Raw genomic sequence first — 21,318 nt, forward strand, 5'->3', positions numbered from 1 at the left:
GATGTAGCAGCATTGTCTGCGTGTGGCTACACCTATCTTTTGGGATAATACTGCAGTGGCTCCCTGCTCCTTAACAGTAAGCATACATTGAAGTGACTGTGTGACTGTATTGTAGCGGTGCTTTAAGTGACCAATGAGGAGGGTACACTGGCACCTTTACACTCTCACTTCGAGTGCATAATCCTAGCGACAGTGGCACAACTCTGCCTCCTATTCATCTGTAGGGAGTGTAACCCCTTCATCTCAGCTGTCAAAATATATCCACGTCTATGTACTCTGAAGGAGGTTGTAAAACTCTGTGAGAGGTCAGTGAGCCAGTGAAGCTCACTTCTGTACAATGACTGAGACACTGACGTGAGGATATCCTGAACTTTTCTGTTGGTAACTGCTACTGTTAGCCTCTGTTAGCTGCTATTAGCCTCTGTTAGCTTCTGTCAGTCAGTGGTAGTGATACTTTCTTTGAAGCGAATCTAACATTGTTGGACTATCAAATGAGGCGAGAATGTAATGAAACTGTTTATCAGAGGGAAACTGTGATTTATGGCCCATTCAAGCCTAACATTAGCTGGCATAATGTTAGCTTACAACCAGCTGATGTTGTTATTAAGTTAGCTCGTTGTCAGCTGTCTGGGGACAAGAGGGTCGTGTGTCTAATCTACTGACACTAAGCAATTGTGACAATAAAAGGGATAAATAAGCATGTTTATTTATTTTTGAGGGTTACATCAGGAGATGGCACAAAAGGACTTTTCTACTTCTCCACCTTTGGCATGCTACATATGTGTCTCTAGCTACTTATATAAAACATGATAAGGCAGAACTGCGACTCTAATCTCAGCCACTGTATTCAAGATTGCAGGGAAACATGGTGACTTAGAACAAATTGATACCTGCTCGTATGTATTTTTAATGTATTAACTCTAAGTTTACGTAAGCTTATGTACTTACACATATACTTGTATCTATATTACCATACATTTATATATAGTACTACAATAACTTTTTGATACTGTATTGTTCCTGGTTCTCAGCTATGTTTCTCTGTCAAAAAGCTACATTCTTTTTTCCCAATAAATAAACTAAAAAAAGACTGACTGTGCCTTTAAAGTACAACAATATTAGCTAAGAACAAAAAAGAAACAGCTTAAAAAAATCCAAGAAAAGTGGCCAATATGGATTGGTGGTCCCATGCTCCCTTTCTGCTTATTTTCTGTCCTCTTTTTCCTTTCTACTTTTTGAAAAAAATGCAAAAATTAATAGAAAAAACATACCCACTATATGTTAACTTGATTTAGACAATGGAAATAATATGGGCTCCACTGGCCACTCAGTGAGAGCAGATGTACTTGTAGAATAGTTGCATTATGCATTTAAAAAATAAATTATTAATTTAAAATATGTTTCAACATGATTAATATAAATATATTCAATGTTCTCCCTGTGTTTGTGTGGGTTCTCTCCAGGTACTCCTGCTTCCTCCCACAAAGACATGCAGTTAGTTGGGTTAGGTTAATTGATGATTCTAAATTGGCCATAGAAGTGAGAAAGGGAAAGTGTAAATATAAGTGTAAATGGTTGTCTGTCTCTCTGTGTTAGCCCTGTATCAGATTGGTGACCTTATGCAGGGTATACCCCGCCTCTCGCCCAACGGTAGCTGGGATAGGCATCAGTCCCCCACCGTCTCCAGTGACCCTGATAAGGATAAGCAGAAAAGAGTGGATGGATGGATATTCTAAATCTGTTATTTACTTTTATACCAATAATTTTGTGTTACTGTATTGTTCCTGGTCTTCAGCTATGTCCCTCCATCCAAAAGCTACTTTACCAGGGTCTTTAGCTGCACACTAACATCGTTTACATTACTGATAACATTACTTTTCAAAGCACTTTAAAAAGAAAGCAGTCAGTATGCATTTCTAGATGGCAGCATAATCAAATTTGAAATTTGAAACTTGCTTGAAACATGTAATTCATCATAATGAACATCAAGTATGCTTTTTTATGGCCAAATCTCTGATACGGCCATGTGGTAATGGATCGTAGCATTTTCAAATCAATCATGTCTGAGTTTCCGCACAGTGATAACTTTGTTCACTGTGATGGGATACCTGGCTCAAGTGAGTTTCAAGTAGTTGCAAATCGATTTCCCTACTCTACTGAAATAAACTGTAGAGAGTGGCTGAATAAAAGGGAAGTAGTACGACATCCTTGACATCTTAAGTGCACAAAGATGAAGTAGTCATATTAAGTATACGCAATCTGTAGTAAACAAAACTGTTTGTGTTGTTCTTTAAATTAGAACAACTGGAGTTGTCAATTAAGCATAATGTTAGTTTAGTTAGGCCAATAAAATAATATCAGCTTCCATCCCAGAAGATATGCTGAACCCTTGACAACAGATACACATATCGATTTGCCTGGCACCGGAATTACCCAATTTCCAGTGTTCTTGGCCCTGGGTGGTCAGCGTACCATATGTCAGATTATGAATCGGTCCATCTCATGCCTGTGTGCAACACACACACACAGCTGTCGAGACTGATATGTCCTTAGCGTGGAAGCATTTCACTGTGGGTGAAGACAGTCCCCTAAGCTAAACGGTGGAGGGATGACGATGAAAACATAAGAAGCTAACAAAAAGTTAAAACGGCTAAAGCTATCCGGAGCTCAAAGCTAGCCACAAGCCAGCAGCCTTGGTATGAGCAAAGGATTGAAACAGTTATGAAGAAAATATTGAAAAAAAGTATCAAAGTCTTGTTATCTGTAACGGAACTGAAGTTGTAAGCATACTAAAAAAATGATGTAAGTACTTGACGTTTATGTTGTTATATAAATCTGTTGCACCTGCTTTTTGTTTGATTAGGTAAAGTATGTCAGGTAGCTCTTGAACCCCTTTCCAGTGACAGAGCAATTAATTTTTAGCTGATTTAATGAGAGAAGATCCTGTAATTTACCACAGTTTGGACAAAAATGGAGCATTTAGTAATTTCTTTTATTAAGAAAGTCTTCTGAGTTTGCTGTCAGTTAAAGTTCTTGAAAAAATCAGAATCAGCAGAGCATGCTTCGAAATTAATCGTAAATGGGAAACAGCCAAGAAAACTGCAGCCGGTACATCTCTGCCTTTTATACATCCAACTGTTAAATCTTAAAGGGGACCGTTTATGTGGCTTTAGTCTGCCTACATCTGCTGCTCATCTGCAAGCTGCTTTGCAACCCGCCCCAGCTTCTCTTTTTTATGTCATGACTCTGGTTTTCACATATTTCACATATTTATTGTGGGACCTTGTGGGAAGGTCCCACAATAAAGCCAAAAAGCCAAATATAAATTACTGCAGATGGCTAAAGTGGTCCTGACTGAACTGTGAACATTGAAACAAAGAAGATTTCAGTTAAAAAGTCTTTCTTTTATTTAGTTTTGTGAATCAGCGATCTGGTTTACACAGGTTCCATCTGCCCTGAACTGAACTATGTGGATGAAATTAGTTATTCCTACTTGGCGCCAGGAAGAGTTATTAGCATGACAGCCTCTATTTGATATTTGTCAAGCTAAACACACACGTACTGTATATATACAACATACAGGAAATTGTTTCAAACACTGGCTCAGACTTGAGAAATTAACAACTCTGCACGGCAGCAACAAACACTACTGTCTGCATTCCTCGTGTGGAAAGCAGCTCCAAAATGTGACAAATCTATCCTCTGCCAGCTTCCTCCTTCAACACACCCACACCCTGAGCCAGCACAGCCCCCCCCCTAAGCACCACCAGTGCTACCACCAACATCCACACCCCTCCCTTGGGCCCCCTTCAGCCGGCTGCATGTCTCTGGAGGTCGCCTCTGACGTCAGCAGCTCAACTGGGCACTGTGCCAACCCTGTGGGCCCTTGATGGATGCAGTCGGTCTGAGAAACAGTTCGCTGTGAGTAGAGTGCACGGCACAAACTCAGCCCAGCCGGCTCAAACACATCTAATGACCCGTAAAAACCGGACAGGTCCATTCCTTCTCCTTTTCTTCTGTGTATCACAAACATGGATGATTAAAGGAGACACATGTGATGATGAGTGATTTGCACTGCTAATGGCCAGGATAATAAACAGAGCCTGCAAATGCACCGTTGTTCCCCAGACTTACAAAAACTGCAATTCTTAAATCCAAGGATTTTGTCTTAGTGATCCAGAGAGATGCAGCTGACTCTGTGCGTTTTTTGTCTGTATATGTGTGTGGTAGGGGGGTATACCTGCAGGCCTGCTGCTGGTCTTCCTCTTCAGCCATCTGTCCAACGTCTCTGCACTCACACTCTCCAACACAAAGTCATCCAGAATCTGCGGGTGCAGCGAGAGGTAGGCCTTCACTTTCTCATCTGTCAAGCCTGAGGAGCACAAAAACAAAGCATCACAACTTTAGTTAAGACTAATGAAAGTGTGAGAAAAAAACACCAACAAAAACACCAAAACAATACTGAAGTGAGATGATAAACAGAATCATTGAAATGCTAGAAAGGAGAAGTGTAGCATGTGAGAGGAATGAAATAACATCTCACTTGAACCCACAATGATCCCGAAGGTCACCCAAACAAATGCAAAGGATGAAAACAGCTGAAGGTCACTTCATTCTCTTCACGGTGAGGTGAGAGCGGTGGCAGCCGAGCCGAGGCTCGAGTTAAAGCTCTTTGATAGCCGGGCTAGCTCACTTATGTTTACTGTAAATCTGTATCTCCAGGGATAGGAGCCCCCAACAGAGGCAACAGGATAAAGGAGGACTCGATTGTGCTTAATAGGCAATTAGGATCTTGAGAGCTTGCTAAGTGCTGCTGTTTACTGTCTTTGTTGTCAGGGAAAAAAAGCCATTTGCCAGACCATCGTTGAGGGAAAGTTGTTTTTAATACCCCCACTGGCGTCTGTGAAGCAGTCATGATGCACTAGGACGCCATCATGTTTAGGTCACTCACACAAATGGAGTGTATGTCTAAAACAAAGACTTCTAACTGTATACATTTAGACATGAAGTGTCATCTCATAATGAGAAGAAATGTGATCTTAAAAAAGACAAACAGAGGTGAATTTACATTTTACGGCATGGTAAACTATAACTATACGTTTTCAGATAATAGCAGAGAGAAGAGTGTTGTATTTAGACAGCCCTGAAAGTTTTTATAACGCTTTCTCACGAAATGTCTGGTTATCAGGAGCATCTGTGTAGACTCCCTCTGTAGATGCACAAACACACACACACACGTGGCATGAAAACATTAGTAAGTGGGGTGTCAGTCAGGAAAGCTGCATGAATATCAGTGTTGTGAATCGCTACAGATCCCTGTAGACAACACAACAGTAAGCCGGGTGTGTGTGCGTGTGTGTGTGGGTTGGAGGGGGTGGGAGGTGAGTGTTGTGCCAGATGACAAAGTAAAACCAGATGCAGAGATAGAAAGACTACATTCTGCTTCAGCTGCAGGTAACCTGTTATGAGTCCATAAAAGGTTGTGGTTGAAGAATATCTTTCACTTTTAATTTAATTTTAGGATCATAGTGCTCCTGATTCAGACTCTGAGCTATCCACGACCTTTGATCTATCCCTGCAGAACAAATCATTTGATGTTCAGTTACGATCATCTGCCCAGAGTGTGTGTGTGTATAGATAGAGCAGGCTTTTGGTTACAGGCAAATAAGGCAAACAGAGGTGGGGGTAAGTTTGGGGGGTGGAGGACGCTACAGTCTGATGCTGTCCAGACACGAGACACAGCTCTTCAGGAGCGGAACGCCTCACGAGACTCCTGGCCAGCTCTGACGCACATCGGCAGAATACAGCTTAATAAATCAGGAAAAGTTAAAGAGGGGTTGGGGTGGGACGGAGAGGGCTGCGGAGGACAGAAAGACACACGGAGAGGAGCTAAATGGGAGCGCTGCAAAAGACCCTTACAACTTTGTCCTATTTGAAACACAAAGAAGCCACTGTGATTGGTGACATTACAAAAGATGAAAAACAAGGATGCTGTATAAATTTATGAATACAAGTTTTGTGTGAAAGGAGTCTGAAAATTGTTTAGCAATCATATGTGTGCACATGAACAAAATAGTCAAATGTTCTATTTCCATGGGGCAAGAACAGCAGTGATAAGAGCTTTGCAATGGCTAATAAAATGGTGTTAATTAAAATTTCTAGGGCTACACAAGTGGTGAAAAGCGGGCATTTGTAAGACCTAAATGACAAAGACGGGTCAAAACTGCGGCGTTCTCAAGCCCAATACATGTGCCACATTCTGTAGCTTAAAGGAATCAACTAATAGTGCTGTAGCAACTTCACTGGTGACAGATACACGCATTATATTCATTCAAGTGTGTGTTTAGAAGAAACACTGTTTATAGATAAAGTAAAAAAATGTCAATATCATCAATCTATTCTTTATAAGAATCCAGAGAAATGACTGACTTGACCTAATGTGACTATATTTTACCTTGATTGTGATTAATAATTCCCTTTTTGAACATTCCCGCTATGTCACGTTGACCTTATAGGCTTTCCTTCTGAAATCTTTTGAGCCACAGCGCACATTAATGTGACTGCAGTGACACTCAGAGCTGTGGGATATGCGTCAGTGTCCTGGTCCTGAGACTATAGAGGCTAATCAAAGGTGCAGCCCAATCTGTCCCACATGCTGCGGTCCAGAATGGCTAACCCCACTGGGAACTATATGTGCTCACTCAATCAGGACACTGCTGTTGCAGATGTAACAGCTTGGTTACTGGTTTAACCAGGTTTTTAAATTTTTTTTCCTTTTTTTTGTCAATGCTAAGAAAAAGTTGAACTTGAACATAAAAGAAAAATAAATAATAAATAATAATAAAAGAACATAGAAGCACAAATTCTCATCATTTTAGGGTCTGTAACCTTTTAACTGAATTACATTTAGTTTAATAAATAAATACATTTTTTTTATGAACTTTGTACATGAGAGGTTAATTCTTCCAGTGTTTATGACAATAAACTGTTTGGATACTGCAGGTTGTGCAAAGAATGCGGATAAAAATAAATGCTCTACTTAGGTAAAAGCAAACATTACCCTAACAAAACAATAGATTTTTTCAAAATGAAAGTCCTCAAATCCTGATTCAGTAAAAGTATAAAAAAATGAACTATATACTAAAAAAATGGATCATAAGTATTAAAATAAAAATACTTGCACTGCAGATAAAATTATGTTTTCATTAAGATATGCAATTCTGATTCACCAACACACAACTAGGATTTTACTGTTTACTGATGTTGCCGTGGGAGAATGTGCTTGTTTATTTACTTCATGTAGATACTGCAGTGGTTCCCAGCACAGAGGTTCAAAGGTGAAAGGTAAATACCTGAGAACAAGAGAAATACAAAGTAGTCTCACAAATTTGAATTTCTAATTAGACTGTTATTCAAATGAAAAACATCTACCAACTGGTTTAAAGTCAGATTAGGTAGAATCAACAGTGATCTGAACCCTACATGTGATCATTTTAAACAGCCTTTTGGTGCGCTGTATCATCTGCTTTGGTCACGTCTGAAGTTATTAGATTTCTGGTGTTTAATATGTTTAAAAAAAAATCTGGACAGAGTGTTGCATGATGTATGATTATGGCAATATTTGGAGTAACTCCCCAAGATGTAAATTTAAGTAGGACCCAAGCTGACATCATTACCTTTTTGCTCACTTTTGGCCAGAAGGTCTGTGCAAAACAGAAGGACTCCTCACCTGGAATTAAGTTTGTCATGTACTGCTTACAACTAGAAAAGGTCTGTTGTAAGCAACCTGGCAGCCATCCTTTTCTTTTGTGGCAAATATGGAGACATGAGTGCAATAATGTTTTTGTTTTAGGTTTTTTTTTGTTTTCGCTCATCACAGCATGTTTATGAGCTGGCAGGACTTTTTAAATGATGTGTCTTTATATATACGTTTCTCTTTTTCAAAAACTCTTAATAAATATACAATGTTTAATAAAATAAAATAAAATAAAATAAAATAAAATAAAATAAAATAAAACCTCTTGGGAGAAAATCCAAGAGGTATACATGGAAAAAATCTGTGAATTAGAAAAAAGGTTCCCCAGATCAACACTGGTATTTTTGAGGGTTAACCAACCAGAAAGACTGCGACCTGTCTGCTTTAACAAGTACACAACCAATTACAAGTACCTTTAAAAAAATATATTCAAGTCAACTGAAGTCACTCCTTCAGCCAAAAAACCTATAGGTGGGAATCAGTTGGTTGTGTAGCATGCTCGTGAGTGGCTTAAGCCAAGTTGGCAGAAATGTTTGTAACTGAGTCAGACTTGGGCTTCCTGTATAAAAAAAAGTGAAGCCTGCGTTCATGCAGTGAGGTATTGTTGCATAACACTTATCTTGACACCACACCCCAGGATTAGGAAGGGAAAAGGCCAAACCAGTCAGAGTTTGTCTGGGTCTTTGCACTCTCACACCCAAGTTTGTAAGAACATGCTCCTGTTTGACAAAAAATACATTAACATATAGCATAGGCTATATATTTTACAGTGTCAGCAGCAGTTTTTTGGTTCTACTATGGAATTTCCAACATCAAAAACACCCTGAAACAGCTTAAAAACAGTCAATTCTTGTGAGTTAGCATTTAAGTTTATGAGCGTTTTTATGAAGGAAATCAATTCAGCGTGCTCTGATTTTATATGGAAAATTTAATGGCTTGTAAACTGCAAGTCACTTCGTCTTATAACAAAATCTACTAGTATATCTGTAGTATACCAATGTGAATGTATGTCAATAAGTTGGACACAGAGCGAGATACCATATGTGTGATACATTTGCAGGCCAAAATGTATCAGTGGCGCACAAGAGGAAACACTTCAGAGTATTTCTGATGCTACATCATTGAAGAGGATGGTGTTTTATTGACTATGAAAAAACAAAACAAAACATGTGAAGCAAGGCTGCAATTCTCTGTATTCAAAAGGGTGCTTTTATTTTAATACTCACATTTATTTATCCACCCTCAAAAAAAGAGAGAAAGAGAAATCAGTTTCCTGTTTTTCTTTTTTAACTTTAAATATTCTCTCTATATATTTTAAATCTGAATTTCTCACTGTGTCTGTGACTACAGAAAACTCATCCACGTTGTACTTAACGTAGCCCTATAAACATCACTGTAATGATTTGGCACAGTGAAATCTTTACAGGGTATTGGCCAAGAAAATTGCACTTATTGCAATTTTCTAGGCCAATTCCGATTTTTTTCTAAGTATGAGCTTTTCCAAGTAAGACCTGATTTTGCTGAATCAGGTTTTCTTTCTAAGAACTACAACTGACAGCGTATACAAAAAAAACCCCTTTTTCTTTAAAGCAAAATTTTACATTCTTAATAAAAGAAAAGACCAAATTTTACAATCTTCCCCAAACTGCAATATAGTAAATACCAGGATGTTCACTGACTGAAACCATTACTGACTGCTGCTGGAAAGAGGTCCAAATAAGTAACAAAAAAAATGAGTTGCTGTACACCCATCTTTAGCTAACATGTTTTACATTACCAAACAAAAGCATGTGCAACAGATTTATGGAACAAAACAAATGTCAGTTACTTGCATAATTTTCCAGCACATTTATAAATTCTTTGATTCTCTGCTTTGATCCTTTCCTCACACGGAGGCCGCAGAGCTCTGGATAGCTTTAGCTTTAGATGCCTTCCCTTTGCTCAGAAAGGTGAAGGTGATTTAAGATGATTAGATGTTGTCATGAATGTTTTTGTCATTTGATTTTTTGGTGGTTTACCTTGATGAACTTCATGTATTTACTCACAGCTCATAGAGCTATGATCTCATAGCTCACGAGCTAGAGGTGTCACAAGCTAATGACATGTTAGTGTGCGACTGTGAGTGTGCGTGTGACGACTTAAATGGACTGTGCATGTGCTGCGCACGCATGAAAAACACCAGTTCATAATCAGCAGTGTTGGGTGGAAGTAGCATGTTACTGTAACTGCATTACATTTTTCGACAATACAGTAATGTAAGATGTTACTGTACTGTAGTTTAAATACACTAATTCCATTACAGTTACAGTTATGTTTTTACTAAGAGTCTTCAGTTATCTGCACACTTGGCGGATAGAAAGAAAAAACACCAAACAAACATGGTTTTCTCTTCCTGCACGTTTGTGCTACAATCAGCTATTTTCAGTTTGAGTGCGGAAGGAGGAAAATATTGCAGTGGTACAGCAATACAGCTTTTGAGGAGTGGAGATATGGACGTTACTTTTATTTTTAATGTACACAAGGAGAAAAGCGCGTTAGTAAAGCGGAAACTACATCCAAGACCGAAACAACTGTACTAAACTGCTAACCAAACTTTGCATCTTTGCAAATATCTGCACAGGCAGGATGCTAACAAAAAGCTAGAACCCAAAGTGATTTTGTTATGGCTGTCGAGCACCCCAGCCCAGCAGCCAGACCCTGATCTTCAACAGGTAACAAAAGCAGTGATGAGCAGTCAGGGTCGAAGCCTCCTTTTACCTGTTCATGTTTCTACAGTAGAATCAATGTAGCGATTCTATTGAAGTCTCTTTGTGCTGGTTTTCATCTTTTGTGTTGTTGGCATTATGTTGACACCTAAAAACTTCAAGAAAGATCATCTGTGTGTCCTTATTAGGATAGAGATTTGTGTTGGTGTGTGGAACTGTAGCCTATAGGTTTATACTGTTAACTGGTTATTGTGAGAATGCATTTCAAGTCATCTTCCGGCGTAACAAGAAAGTAACGAGTAGTGTAACAAATTACTTTCTCCGGCAAGTACTTTAAAAATATACTGCATTACTTTTAAGAAATATAACAAGTAATGTGTAATACATACAATACAATAATTTTTGTGAATAATGACCCCAATAATCAGATATACACAAGGCCAACCAACCAGTCACTGGTCTGGTGTGTGCTGGAAATCGGCAGATTCCTGGTTGGTCGATCAGTGACACCAATATTTTTTAGCTGAATTATTATCATTATAAAGATTTTAATTTTTATTTATTTATTTTTGCTGCCCGCAAATCCACACCCACATCACCGCCCTGGTGATGTGGGTGTGGTCTAACTGATGCTAAGTGGAAGAAACCCTAACCATAATTTTTCTGTTGGAGAATAAGAATTAAAATGAATTTACCCAAATCAACACAAGCACTCCAACTGTAAGAGCAGCAGGAAACTAACCAATGACTGTTCTCTGAGAAGTCTATAAAATGATTTTTCTTTTTTGCTTTGTTCTTTCAGTAAAGTCTCTTGGCTTTCACCAAGTTAGTGAAGCTCAGACAGCATGTGTGGTTGTTAATTATTTTCTTCATATTAAGAAGAATTCTTACTGCTTGTAAAGCTGAGAAGCGAGCTGGTTATCGGTGACTGAAGGAATGCTGGCAGTACACCTTCATAAAATGCTCATAGCACAATATGTCACAAAAATGTCATTATACGGGACCTTTAAAAAATAGATTAATGATCAGAGTTGCTCAATTGTAATAAACTGGATCTCAAAATGACTATTTTTCAGAATCTATAAAAATATTTGCTATGATGTACATGATTTTTACTGTGCCATTTAAAATATGCGTTTGGGTTCGAAACTTTTAATCTGTCACATAAAATCAGAGTAATCATAAAATGAAATGACCATTAACAGGTTATCTTAGTTTTTGTTTTTTTTGTTTTTTTACATTTCATTCATTTCTTTTCCAAAAAGTTTCCATAAACAGGAAAGTTAATTTGAGGTGTGAGGGTAAGGATGGATCTATCTATCTATCTAACAAAGCTTTTCAGTTAAGACAACACTCATGTTTACTTTTATTTCTTCTTGATTGTTATTTGGGATTATCTGTATTTTATGCAAAGGAAGGTGGTTACTTTTGGGAGAAATAATTTCTTCTGGATTATTATTATCACCTCTTTTCACTCTCTGTTATTATTGTTATTATTACTGGCTCTCTTCCACAGTGTGCCTTACATCTTGTCTCCCTCTCCTCACCCTCAACTGGTTATTGCCCATGATTGCCTGTCCTTTTAACAGGAAATGTGTCTGTTTGCAGGGGGTTTCTTCCTGTTAAAAGGGAGTTTTTCCTTTTCGCTATCACCAAGTGTTTTGCTCACAGGGGATCATCTGGTTGTTGGGGTTTTATTTCTATTATTGTAGGATCTTTACCGTCAATATAAAGTGCCTTGAGACCACTGTTGTTGTGAATTGGCACTATATAAACAAAACTGAATTGAGGTTTATTTGTATTTTATGCAAATATGAGGATATATTTTTTTAAAGTGCAATATATAGGAATGACTGATGTAAAAACAAATCTTGTGAGACACTGTTAAGACAAAAGTTTTCTTTTTTTTAAAACTTAATAAAGAAATTGACATATAAAGAACAGAGGATCATTTGCAGAGCTGTTAAAAACAACATTCAGCTGCACTCTGTCTCATCACTCATCTTTGTTTCCCCACGATGAAGCAGCAAGCTCTCGGTGTGACAGTGCCTGAACTGTGTGCCTTCAGCACTCCCGGTCAGATGATGTCGAGCAGCGGAGGCAATGCCGATGTTTAGTGAGCAAGATGCTCCTCCTTCACAACACATAGATGAAAAACGCACATGAGAGAAAAAGGGAAAAGACCACTTCTCTTCAAGTGCACTCCTTCTGGCAGAGAGTCAAGGGCAAGCTGCCAAGGTAGTACTTTTCACTTTACTGACATGAGGCTGAGGCAGGAAAGAGGGGATGGGGGGGGCTGCTGGGTGCGTGCGTCAGCAGGTCCGCCTGGGACTCCCTTGCCAGGAGGTGGGAAGAGCATGTGGTTCTTATCTTATCTATGGGAGGGCTGGAGCACAGCATCTAACACTGACATTCAGTGAGCGAGTAAAAAGAGCGAACACTGAGAATGAAAACACTTTGACTCATCTCCCACTGTTCACCTCATTTATTCATTGAGCCTGAGCTGCCGAATCTGGGTATGTGTGTGTGTGTACTTAAGCAGGTGAACGCACACACATTTCACCGCAGCCAAGGGTGAGGTGACCAGTGAAGTTAAATCAATACACCATTCAGAGAAAAGGTGTCACATAAAGAAAATGCTGTTTCACGGTGGACTTTAACTGCTGCTCCATCACCTCCACAGACACGCCCCCAACGGCTGCACAAGCAGGCAAGCGACTGAGAGACAGAGAGGGAGATTTCCATGGAAATGTGATTTGCACTTTTTCCATTACCATGGTCCAGATCATTAGACAAAAAAGGGGTGATAAATGGCAAATTAAGATGCAGATAAGGCGTGGGGCCCTTGATCTACAGCCTAGCAGAGTGATAACAGGCAAGCCCTCAAACCACTGTTACAGATACGCAGCTGAGCAGCCTTCACATTCAAGTTAGAAACTAAAACCTTTCTGGTGTATTCACTTTTTTTAAATAATAACTAAATGTGAACAAGAGGCAGCGTCACAGTTTCATAATGAGCTGGAGTTGCTTTCTTAGTCCCACCATCTTGCCTGAAGTAGTGGTTTGATTTAGCAATGCCCCCCCAATCCCCAAAACTCCCCCTCAGAGAGCCACATCAGTAATCAAGGGTCATGTTCCCCACTCCACATCTGGTCGATGCTGAACTCTGCAGCCGTTCTACAGAGGGGCCAGTGGGGACCCGGTAATGAGAACCACAGATTCTTGCATCTTCTCCAGCGCTGTGCTCTTTTATGAGCCTTGACACAAAGACAAGCTGTAAAGAAATCTACACGCATGTGGCCTTTTCCCATCCTCTCAGATACCAACCCATGACAAGATGACAAGGGGTCAATGGACGCCTTGAGGAGAATGTCATCTGTTTCACCGCTCAAGCTGTGCACTGTGCCCTGGCACCGATCCAGTCCTGCACAAATCGCGTTATAAAAAAAGGGTTCAAACGCCATAACAAGCTAATTTTCTTTGGCTTGAATTTCCAGAGAGTTTAAATCAACAGTGAAGACAAATCACAAAGAGAAACTATTTGGCATGTGCTCGATCCAAGTCTGGAATTATTTAGTCATTCAAATTTAAATGCTATGTTCATATTCCAGTCATACCAAGCACTACATGCATTTATAGATTTAGCAACTTTGCTGGGAGAAGTCCTCACCGTGAGAGAGTAGGCATGTGGTGGAATAGGAAATGTCTGGTGTGAACACTTCCTGCCTGACAATGTGTCCTTCTTCACTAAGTTAAGCAATTTGTCAACAGCCAATTGGGTTTAAAAAAATGCCTGAGAGATCATATTAGTGCTAGCCCAGTTTGACCTCGATGCACTGACCACAGCTATCTGCAGCCAAAGAAACACACATCTGCGCACACTATAGCAGATTTCCTCCAAGACAGCTTACAAACAGTTAGGTCTAACTATAGGAGTCAAAGGGCAGTGAAAAGCCAAGGTGTTGTCTTGACAAACTGAGTCTATCCCTTCAGGGCGGACTGGTTTTGCTGGACGGTCCAGCAACAGGTACCATATCAGTAATGACAAATGATAGGTGGACAAACATACCATTGGCTACTAGAGAACAAAAGAACACTTTTTTTCCACGCAGAAAAACATACAATGTGCAGGAGCCATTTAAAATGATCTATCACATGCCTAATATTTGTAGAAAGCGCTTCATGTAAACAGTGGTAGAAACACAAGCTGGGAAATTATATGTGTCTGCATCAGTGAAAAGGAAAACATGCAGGGAGAACATAAACGGAACATCAAGTTAATCCCGGATTAAACCCAGATTAATCGACGGCTATTTGAAGAAATGAGTTATATACCCACATGGACGACTAAGCCGGACGCAGAACTGGTTGGCTGATAACTTTTTCTCATGTTTTTTTTCTATGAGAATGACTATTTTATTAAATTATAATATACAGTACACATTAGAGCAGTCAAGATCATCCTATAGCAGATATTACTTTAAGATACTCTGACACCCGCAGCCACCCTCATATGCTGTTGTTTTGTGAATCCAAAAAGGGCAGAAGCTTTGTTAAATCTGAAATTCTCGAGTATGAGGGCGAGATACCTACATACTGTCCCTCAATACATTCCACAGATACTCACTGCTGTGTCTACACTTCAAGCATCAACCTGGCTTCAAACTGCGAACTTCTTATTACAGGTCTTCACTGAAGGTCCCTGAAGGCGCATAAACTGAAGTTATCCATGGGTCACACAACCAGTGTAAACCCCAATCAGCAGAGAAACAAATGACAAGAAGTTCCCACGGTAGAATTTAAAAGATAAGCAACAGAAAGACTGAAAAACTGCATGCACAAAGAATGTAAACTCAGCCCTGCTAAGGAAACAAATATAGGGGATGATGACTGTAGTGACAGCAAAGCAAACAAAACTAAACGAATCATTTCACTGATGTTACACCTTGTTTTGCTAATCCTGCCTTTTTCAGTGACAGTAATATGAAATTGTGAGCATACCTGACTCTGATGTTTACCATCACACCGCACTTAAAAACAAATCCAAAACAAGTGAAAAGAAAAGAAATTTTAGAATAGGAAAATGATTTACCACAGCACTGGTATAAAAACATCGATGACTACAAAAATGTTAACTACATGCGTGCGGTAACTTAAACAACACTGGTTTTTATATTTTTATAATTAATTTGCAAAATATTTATTCCGAAACCACATTTTAGTGCCCTACTCGCACTTTCTTTTTTCGCTTCATCTCATGCTGTAGACTTCGCTTTTTTCGATGCCATGTCTTACCGGACAATTGCTGACTGTCCCCTCTACAGACCAGCTTAATCTTTATTTAAAGTGCCTGTAGAGACAGAAGTGATATTTTCCAAGTTCGGTTCTGCTTGACCCTCCAGCGGAGTCCCCACCCATCTAATTCATCTGCCATTCATAAAGTTGGGAAGACAAATGGGCAAATCACACAGCCTACGCCTGCAGCACCAGAACAAATAATAGATGCCAAACTAGCTCGTGTTTTCTTTCTTTCGTTTTTTTTTTTTGCGATCTACTGCACAGTTTGGTCAGGTCAAAGCGGTTTTACTTTTGCGTAAAAATTACTTTACGCACTGGAAATTTTATTAGGAAAAATACCTACTTGCACCCAGGAAACAGTCCGTTAACCTTCTGAAACAGCTTGTGGAAGTCGGACCATCTTCCATGTCGGATTGTGAGCCCAAAAGGAGAGAGGAGCCACGGGGAAAAGTGCGCCTCTGCAGCTGCAACTTGGTGCGTCTGAGCGAAAAAAAAAAAAAAAAAATCCCCAAACCCCGAAACTATTCCAGGACGCGTTGATGTGATGATGCCTTCAATGCTTGAGATTGTGCGCGATTTAGGAAGGGCAAGGAGAACAGTGTGGTGCCACCCCCTCCACGCTCCTCCACCGGCGCTATGACCCAGCACCGCTGGCCGAGGTGTAGCTACAGTCGATCCGCCTCCTCAGCGTGGTGGCTCCGCTGTGGATGTGCAGCAGCAGCAGACTGAAGGGAGCAGAGACGTCGACGCATAGACACAGAGAAATGGGAGTAGGCACACACACACACACACACACACACACACACACACACACACACACACACACACACACACACAGGGGGAGAGACGGTAGCGCGATGCTGTCAATTCATGCACAATTTTCCTGTTTGATTTTCAAAATAAAACAGCAAGCGACGACTACAGGATTTGCCTAGGGAGAAAAAAATGTCTTCATGTGTAATGTTCAAGATTTTAATAAAAGTCTGCGCCATATTAACGAAGAATAAGCCAGCATCAATACTTCCGAAGACTATTCATCCAGGAAATCTCTACAAAGTAGTATTTTGAAGGGTCAATAAAGCTGTTTCCGGTATTTTTGTGCCCATTTGACACATTTGGGAGGCACTGCTGTTCTTTTTCCTGAATTTGGCTGCGTAAAAGGGGCCGAACCATATGCCCCGCGCTCTCCAGGGACACGCTGTTGTTTCCTGATCCACTATTCAGTGGTCAAGGAGGAGACAGTGACAACCTCGAAATTACAGCAGGCAGGACACAGCAACAGAGGGTTTACTTTAGAATAATGTGAATGAAAAGATGCAGCATGGTTTTTAAAGCACTCGGATTTACGCAGTCTGAAGTGTCTTGCCAACGTGCCCTTTAGCAAGGCAATGAATCCTTTCCATCCCGTAGTCTTTAGGACTCTGAACTAATTAGCCATGAGAGTTAAAAACAAGGAAGTAGAAGGAGAAAACAAGGAAATTACTTTGGGTGTTACCAAACCAAATTTATGAATGGCTTTGTCAAGAAATCGCCTTAGTTCAGATCAGCCTGAATGAGTAAAAAGCAGACAGTGTGTTTATTTAAAATACTAAAAAATCATTTCAGGACAGACTTTCCTCCTGGTGCATCAGTCGAGACTTTTATTCAACTTACTGAAAAGTTGCACACAAATCAAATCGGTTTTTGCCTGAATGAGAGAGAAGTGCAGTCTAAACATTGATCGCTCCAAGGTCTAATTCGTGCCTTATCTCACTTAAGGTTTTACACAAGGTTCTTTCAGTTTTTGTGTGGATCACTGTTCGTACTTTGGCTCCTGACTTCAAATATCCGCAGAGTCTTGCATTTAATAAAGGCTTGTATTCAACTGATTTATTTCTCCTGTCTAACTCTGTTGTACATTTACATAAATTATAATTGTAAATATTGCCTTCAACTGGAACAGTAAAATAAATCAATGTAGTACATTCCTTTAGGAAAGGCCCAACTGCAAATATCTGCAAAGATCGCACATCTGCAGTCACACAGAAATATTTAGACCTGCTCACTACAGCCTTTGAGTAGAGATATAATCTTGTAACTATAATGACCAAAACCAAATAACAGGATTAAAAGTAATCAAATTAACCTCAAACTCAGTTTAACCAGATGAACGTTTTTCATCTCATCTGATGACGAGAGAGAGAGAGAGGGAAAAAAAAGAGCAATGGAAGTTTAATACACCAACACATCATAAGAACTGTGAAAAATATTTTTGCCTTTCAGTGTTAAAGGTTATAGTTGTCTCAGTTCATGCTGGCAAACTTACAACAGTAGAACATTTAAATCAAAATCAAGTGTCAAAATCGAGTCAGAGAATTTCCTGCATTATTTTCTCTGATATCTTTAAGGACACCCATTGTTCGTGTTAATTTGCACTTCTTGCCTTCTTTATATGTCCTCTAGCAATATCCTTGTAGCAAAAAGGGCTTCAAAACCTCAATTTTAGGATAGTGTTAAAGCAAAACGATCCTGTAATCTAAATCAACAAACTACACATTACTATAAAATATCCACAAATATACTGATTCATATTAAATGCACAGAACATTCCAACACTTAACAGCATATATGTTTATTAATAATGCTTAAATGGCTAATCTGTCTTTCTCTCTGTGTGAATAGTTGCGGTGAAGTTACCAGAGCAATTCCCAAATGAAGTGAGCCTCCTATCTCTATAACCTTTGCATATGTGTGCTTGTGCTATCAGCACTCAGAGCACCTAAACAGCTTTGACTCGGCAACATGATACAGCATAAAGTGTGCCAGACTCCCTCATGGCCACAGCGTCACATACTGATCATATCAAGCGAGAGAGAGGAAGAGAAAGAGAGCTTGCGAGCTGTGGCAGGTTACGTCAGCATCTGCTCTATCAATCACAAGCATTCCTACACTCTCGAGCAGCTGGTCCATTCAGAGGTCACGTATAACATAATGAGTTCATTCCGATACACTCCTGATGGCAAAAATCCTCAAATGTGGAAACAATGAGAAAACTGACAGTGCCTTTAATTCTTTTTGCAGAAAAAAATTATTTTTCTCATTTAAAAAATCCAAACCCAAGATTATTATTTAAGGAATTTTAGAAAATCCACAAAAATGAAGGGAATCAATTAACATTCAACACTTTGCTAACATCTTATTCAATAATAGATGAACATATTTAAAAAACTGTTTCACTCAGAGAAGACCACACAGAACACGTTTCCATGCATAATCTTTTGTATTTAGAGTTTTCATTATCAAAGTTTTCTCAAAATGTTCAAAAAATGTGTCAGATGTTACAAGCAAACAAACAAATGAACAAAATCAAACGAGAGGAAGCTAAAAGAGCTTTTTAAGCTCCTTTAGGGCTAACTCTATGGCCTTAAAGAAGCTTACATAGAAATGTAGGTATTAAACAGATACTTGAAAATATTCACTGTGAAGTTCATGACTGGAGGGTTTATGAGCTTTTGTGAGATGGTTACAGATTTACTCGCAGTAAATCACAAAGGATGCAGCAGCTCCGTCTGTGACCCAGCAGTGAACCCTTCTGATCCGCAGCTCTCCAAAGTGGCGGAGAAACTGTTTTCACATGTGATGAACTATTGCATAACAGGAAGTAACCGACCAGCTTGACCCATCGAAGCAAACTGATATTTCACCTGGATTAAGATTAGTTCTCTCGGAATGAAATACACCTAAACCACAGCCTTTAAAAAAAATAGCTAAAGGCATGAGCTCAAAGGTGAATTGTCTTAAAAAAAGATGTATTTTTTTGCATATGATTAAAAACTGTTAGAATTCTCAAAGTTTGAGAAAGACCCAAAAGACACAGAAAGATCTGGGGGAAAAAAATCTTGAGCTGTCGGATGTTTCTTTTACTGTTTTAAGTATTTAAGGTAATCTGTATTTCATTAGGGACACGTGGTTGGTTGTGCCACCTCAGATTTGTCGTGGTTAAGTAAAAATTAAAAAAGTGCACCCATTAATCTACAACTACAGTAATATTGTAGCATCACATATACCTGTACAGCTTCTACATTGGTGTTAACACATTTTAATACATCATTCCTGGTAACTTCTGTGTAATATTGGAGGAATTCATTTATTAATATCCTTTACTTTTAGCAACGCCATGTTTAAAAATTCCGTATTAGCGCTTAAGTAATACTATTTAGGTATTACAATTAAAATGTAGTATTTAACTTAATATTAATTACAGTAATATTAAAAGAAGCATAAAGTACCCATTCTGATAATTTTACAGCTTCAACTAATACATTTAATTTGTTTATGAAATTTATTTTATATAAACTGCAATTTAGTGATTATAAGTATAACATTGCATGTTTAAATTCCTTTCTTTCTTCTACCAGTATAGTCATATACTTTATATATATTGTAATTTCTGAAATAGTAGTCGGTATTTAGTCACTATTTTGCACCTGCCAAATAGTTGGTGTCTATTTATTTCCATTCAGTAGATAGTCATGTGCCTAATGTACCTAAAACTGAGGCGATGTAGTTGAGTTACAACATAGTGTTAGTCTGGAGAGCATGTAAAAAAAAGAAAAAAAAGAAGAAAATTAAGGAGGTAGAGAGACTGATCAAGTTTTTTTTTTTTTTTTTTGTGGTGTGGACGATCCAAGAACACACAAAACGTCAGTGAGCTTTCTCTCTGTCTTGATGTCTATCAGTCTGGACAGTGAGTGCACATTCTTCTCACCGTCAACATCTCCTGTCCTGCAACCACCAAATCCCATAACCTCGTGTGAATGGATAACATGTGTGTAAAACAAAAAAACAAACAAAAAGAGGGAATCTGAAAGGTGATGATGAAAGAGGTTGAAATCTGATCTGTCCTAATATGAGACTTGTGTGTCACACGCATAATATAACACTGGCTTTACTATTGTAAAGCTGGGAGGGGGGGGTCAACAGCTGACTGAAGGGTGAGTGAGTGGTCCACAGCCATGCTCAACTGTTCTCCCCTCTCGGCTGTTTTTAGCAAACATCCTCTTGATGACTTCGGCCTGTCTCCCAGCATAAGAGCTGCACATCTTCAGGCGTGTGTGCGTGTGTGTTCTCATTCACACACAACCTCACGCCCCTACACCCACATTACAGACCTCATCCACTTAAAGCACATTTCTAATTCGAGGCACTGTACAAGCTTTTCCCCACTGCACACACACACACGAGATTTAAGTGAAACATTTACAGATCACATGCAAACGCATGCAAACATGAGCACATGTACACAGGCAGGAACATACTTAGATCTACACACACACACACATCATCACATGCGGCAGGCACACACCACAGAGACTTCCAGTCCCCTCCCCCCGACTGAATAGTCTGTTCTGACAATCCACAGGACAGCCGGAGCATTGACGTCAGAGGCAGGCCCATGAAAATACAGGGTCCCTGGGGGGGCTGAGGGAGTTATGCACATCTTCACAGCTTGGCTTGCAACTAGTTCAACAACCAAAGAGCATATAACTGCCTCTGTTTGCTCTTATTTGCTGGAAAATG

At 39.3% G+C, this 21,318-nt stretch overlaps 1 protein-coding gene across 3 annotated transcripts in view; it reads right to left on the reverse strand.

Moving 5' to 3' along the window:
- The window catches only part of pde10a (phosphodiesterase 10A), a 60,180-nt gene that overhangs the window by 23,594 nt on the left and 15,268 nt on the right, over positions 1–21,318 (reverse strand). For 2 of the 3 annotated variants that reach the window (XM_039621850.1, XM_039621849.1), the window contains exon 3: positions 4,241–4,372. In XM_039621850.1, the coding sequence (XP_039477784.1) occupies positions 4,241–4,372 (132 nt within the window). Of the gene's footprint in view, positions 1–4,240; positions 4,373–16,102; positions 16,750–21,318 lie in introns of those variants that run through there. The other variant, XM_031732079.2, reaches the window with a different exon arrangement.

The sequence above is a fragment of the Oreochromis aureus genome, linkage group 13 (assembly GCF_013358895.1).
Source record: "Oreochromis aureus strain Israel breed Guangdong linkage group 13, ZZ_aureus, whole genome shotgun sequence".
In the NCBI taxonomy this organism is placed as follows: domain Eukaryota; kingdom Metazoa; phylum Chordata; class Actinopteri; order Cichliformes; family Cichlidae; genus Oreochromis; species Oreochromis aureus.